Genomic DNA, 4,881 nt, shown 5'->3' with positions numbered 1-4,881 from the left:
TGTAGTTCAGGGACCCAATTGCATTGTTTTTTAGTTCGATGGCCTAATTGCATTTTTGTGTGTAGTTCAATGGTCTATTTGACCCTTATTCCTAAATAAAACAAGTCATAATAGTTTTTGGGCACACTCCAATTTTTCTTAATTTCGGGGGCTGAAAGTACCACACCTCAAGGGGTGAAAAATGAAAATTGATAAATACCCAAATCCGCACTTCTATCCAAAATATATCAACGGTTCTTACTCCCACTCAACCAGACCAAAAGGAAAGAGCCGCTTGCCTCCATGAATCCTGCTCTCATTCTCACCTTTCTTCCACCAAAGCTTCCTTCCTCAATAACCGCGCCTTCGCTGCAACGTAGTACTTCCCTTCTCACTTACACGAAGCCAATTGCATGGAGTTTGAGGCCGATTCCTCGGCCGAGTCGGAGGCTCGACTTTCGGGCCTGGACTGACGACGGTGACGCGGACGGTGGAGACCCAGACGACTACGATATGGACGAGGATGAGGCTGAGGAAGCCGACAACAAGAAAGACTTCGATGTCGATTACGACACCTCCCTCGGCCTTTCCATCTCAGCCGCCGGCGCCGGTGGCGACGACGACATTGCCATGGTCTACAGCAGCAGCTTTGTCTCCACCCAGGGTTGGGACTCTGAGAAAATCGTCGATTACAGAATCAACGAAGACGAATTCCATAAGATTAGCCTCCATGACTGCGATTTCTTCATCCGCAGACCTCCTGATCCTGACAACGACGTGTATGATTTCCGTGAGGTAGGTCTCCTTCTCTCTCTCTCTCTCTTTAATGAGGAAATGCGTTGCTTTTTTACTCTGATTTGAGCATACGACAGCAATTAGCATGTTAATTTCAGCAATTGTAATGTGTTTTATTGTCTGCAGATGTACGTTACTCCACCGGATACTGATGTGTATGCAATTCCCAAGGTTCTTGCACCAATGCCTCAAAAGGTATATGTGTTCCATATACTCCAACTTCATGACTTGATTATACTTATTATATCTGTAATTCCATGTTAGTGGTTTAACAATCAAAGTATTTTTGAGTGCTTATTCATTGACAAATGATTCATTGTAGTAGTATATTAGATGTGGCAAAAGTGAATATGGATCCTACAATGTGACAGAGCCTCCCATTGATGCGCCTAGGGATCCCATGTACAAATCGGAGAGGGAAGTATTGAAGGTATGACTATAGGCTATAGCATCTTCTATATTATACACTATAATTCCAATGCTATATGGTAGTATTGAGTAGGTGAAGTACATAATTTAGTAACCTGGTCCCATTTAGGATGAATATTCCAGGATATGGATTTGGTTGTTTTTTTTTTTGTTATGGAGAGAAAGAGAAGTAAAAATACTGCAATGGTGTCTAAACTTATCCATGTTTTTACCGTGATCTCTAATACAGTAATACTAATGGAATCAGCTTTCGCTTAAGTTGATTTTTCCTTGTTAATTTTTTTACATTTCCATGCCTACTTGTTCTCAAGCTTCTACTAGGATGAGGTTTCAATTAGAACTTGAATGAAGTAGAGTATTTGTTCTCTGATAATATATTAGTTTAGTGTCAAACCTAATGAGAAGTAGATTTTATTTACTGTAGTCTTATGGTGACCAGGGCATCAAATCTGAATTATCTGATTGTCTTTCGTAGGAATTCAAAATATTAAAAGTAAAAAAAAAAAAAAAATACCAGTGTACCACAGACAACAGCAAACAAAGTCTGCAAAATTGACAAATCAAATCTTGTGAGTAGGAAATGGTTCTATGAACAAGGAGTTTAAAAGCAAGAATTCAGCAATCAGTGCGGAATGTTATAGATTATGAAGGGGCATAATAGTTTTCTTTGTAAGTTGTACCACCATCTCTCCTTCCTACCTTTAATGGCAGACAAACGGCATCCAAATACATAACACTAGAAGGACAAAAAAGACATAGGGAACAGAATATCCCAAAAGAGATACCAAACTAACTCCCAAACCCATGTTAATGGACGGCCGTTACTAACCTCAAGAACAACCCAAAGGACGGAAAATGGACACATTTCAGGGGTACGGGGTACCTAACCATTGGTTATACATTAGAGATTAGAGATATCGGATATATATCTATATTTATTTACTTTTTAATCTGAGGATTAGTAATAATGCACTGCTCCTTCTTGGAGTTGCAGACTTGCACTAATCTTGATCTTCTTGCAGGTATACTTGACAAAGCATTATAGGAACCGCAGATTAGGTGATCCAGATTTTGTTCTCGATTTTGAGGAGATTTATGTTATTGATTCGAAAACCAAATCCATTACAAGAGCTAAAGTGGTGGTAAGGGACTTCTTTGATTTTAATGTATTTAATTGGATGTAGTGATGATATGTATAGCTCCAATTGATGCTTTTGATTTTCCCCTATTAAATTCGCTTTGATTACAAGAGGGTATAAAATCTTTTTTTCTGTTTCCATTTCCTGTTGGCTTAAGGCCACAACTAAACATTTACCTTCTACATTTGGAACCAAGTTGAAATGTGTTTGAAAGGGTTGTTACACTAGCTAGTTTAGGTGTTATTCTTCCTTGAATACATCAAGCCTTTGATGAGCAGCCTGTGCATCAACCACCAATGATCAAATTTTACTGTGCATTTGCCAAGCCAATTCTGATTTCAGTTTATTTTACGCCTTTCGGTAATTTCATTACTAATTAATATTCAAATTCTTTGAAATAGGTAACAGTTCCAGAAGGAATAAACAGGGATAGAAAGAATGATTTGCTTGTCATCCATGATAATGGAAACTCTTTCAAAATAATCCCATCGGTAACTAGTTCAAATCAGAATTACAAGGAATTTTTATTATCATTATTTGTGTACTCTACTTAATGTGGAAACTGCTATTTCTGTATTTTTAGGAAGAAAGAGAAGATCCGTCTCTTGTGATACAGAAAGAAGAGTGGAAGAACACGCGGGAAGATATGGAAAAGCACCTTAGAAAGCTTAGGGACTTCAGTATATCAAATTGGTTTTAGGCAAATTGAATCTTTTGGCCCCATAATGATGTTGTAGAATTAGATGGTGACATGGAAAACAAGTAGAGTTTGATTTTACTTAAGATCAATGCCAATTTTGGATGCATGTTTAAGCTGTGCCACAAGTAGGGGTGTATCTCACTATTTGATTCGAATTCGATTATTTTGAGAACTATTTGCATTTGCATCGATATATATTTGAATCTAAAAATTTTATTCGTATTTGATTAAGCTACATTATTCAAATATATTCGATTCAACTCGAATGTTCTAATTCGAAATGCCTAACTTAAAGTTTTTATTTTCAAGTTCTCTAATAAATTAAGATAAAATGTAATAAAAATTTAAATTTAAATAGCATAAAATTTTTTATTAATATACTATTATACTAATATTCTATTAATATAGTAATTTTTTTCGCCGGAGAAGCTGCTAGAGTCGCGACCTGTTGTTACCAGCGTTGTTGAGTGCTACCTTGTCGTCTTCCACAGCCAGAAGCTCAAAAAGAAAACAGATCAAAGAAATCGTCACCGTCAAGTGCTACTAGCAAGAAGAAGCTGTCATCGTCCATTGATGTATGTATTTGAAGTCCACTATCAGTGTTGTCATCGTAGATCTAGAGTGGAGTGGCAAGAAGAAGCTTTAGCTATTGAGTGGCGAGTGACAAATGTGTGAGAGGAAGAAGAATGGCTTTAGAGTTTAGAGTTCTGCGTAAGGGGAAGAATACAATCGCTTTAGAGTTTAGAGTTCTGCGTAAGGGGAAGAATACAATCGTCCATTGATGTACATTTCTGCGTAAGGGGAAGAATACAATCGTCCATTGATGTACATATTTGAAGTCCACTATCACTGTCGTCATCGTAGATCTAGAGTGGAGTGGCAAGAAGAAGCTTTAGCTATTCAGTGGCGAGTGACAACTGTGTGAGAGGAAGAAGAATGACTTTAGAGTTTAGAGTTCTGCGTAAGGGGAAGAATACAATCGTCCATTGATGTACATATTTGAAGTCCACTATCACTGTCGTCATCGTAGATCTAGCGTGGAGTGGCAAGAAGAAGCTTTAGCTATTGAGTGGCGAGTGACAACTGCGTGAGAGGAAGAAAAATGGCTTTAGAATTTAGAGTTCTGCGTAAGGGGAAGAATACAATCGTCCATTGATGTACATATTTGAAGTCCACTATCACTGTCGTCATCGTAGATCTAGCGTGGAGTGGCAAGAAGAAGCTTTAGCTATTGAGTGGCGAGTGACAACTGCGTGAGAGGAAGAAAAATGGCTTTAGAATTTAGAGTTCTGCGTAAGGGGAAGAATACAATCGTCCATTGATGTACATATTTGAAGTCCACTATCACTGTCGTCATCGTAGATCTAGCGTGGAGTGGCAAGAAGAAGCTTTAGCTATTGAGTGGCGAGTGACAACTGCGTGAGAGGAAGAAAAATGGCTTTAGAATTTAGAGTTCTGCGTAAGGGGAAGAATACAATCGTCCATTGATGTACATATTTGAAGTCCACTATCACTGTCGTCATCGTAGATCTAGCGTGGAGTGGCAAGAAGAAGCTTTAGCTATTGAGTGGCGAGTGACAACTGCGTGAGAGGAAGAAAAATGGCTTTAGAATTTAGAGTTCTGCGTAAGGGGAAGAATACAATCGTCCATTGATGTACATATTTGAAGTCCACTATCACTGTCGTCATCGTAGATCTAGCGTGGAGTGGCAAGAAGAAGCTTTAGCTATTGAGTGGCGAGTGACAACTGCGTGAGAGGAAGAAAAATGGCTTTAGAATTTAGAGTTCTGCGTAAGGGGAAGAATACAATCGTCCATTGATGTACATATTTGAAGTCCA

General features: G+C 38.4%; 1 protein-coding gene across 1 annotated transcript; it reads left to right on the top strand.

Annotated features, from left to right (window-relative positions):
- Positions 1 to 240: 240 nt before the first annotated feature.
- On the top strand, positions 241 to 3,264 carry LOC116028516. The gene is made up of 6 exons (XM_031270246.1): positions 241 to 774; positions 901 to 969; positions 1,100 to 1,204; positions 2,226 to 2,345; positions 2,744 to 2,833; positions 2,926 to 3,264. Exons 1-6 carry the CDS (start codon positions 283 to 285, stop codon positions 3,040 to 3,042), a joined length of 993 nt encoding a protein of 330 aa, XP_031126106.1. The 5' UTR covers positions 241 to 282; the 3' UTR covers positions 3,043 to 3,264.
- The last annotated feature ends 1,617 nt before the right edge of the window (positions 3,265 to 4,881 follow it).

This window comes from Ipomoea triloba, chromosome 9, assembly GCF_003576645.1.
Source record: "Ipomoea triloba cultivar NCNSP0323 chromosome 9, ASM357664v1".
Taxonomy (NCBI): domain Eukaryota; kingdom Viridiplantae; phylum Streptophyta; class Magnoliopsida; order Solanales; family Convolvulaceae; genus Ipomoea; species Ipomoea triloba.
Note: the sequence above shows the minus strand (reverse complement) of the source record. Positions and strands in the feature narration are given on the sequence as shown.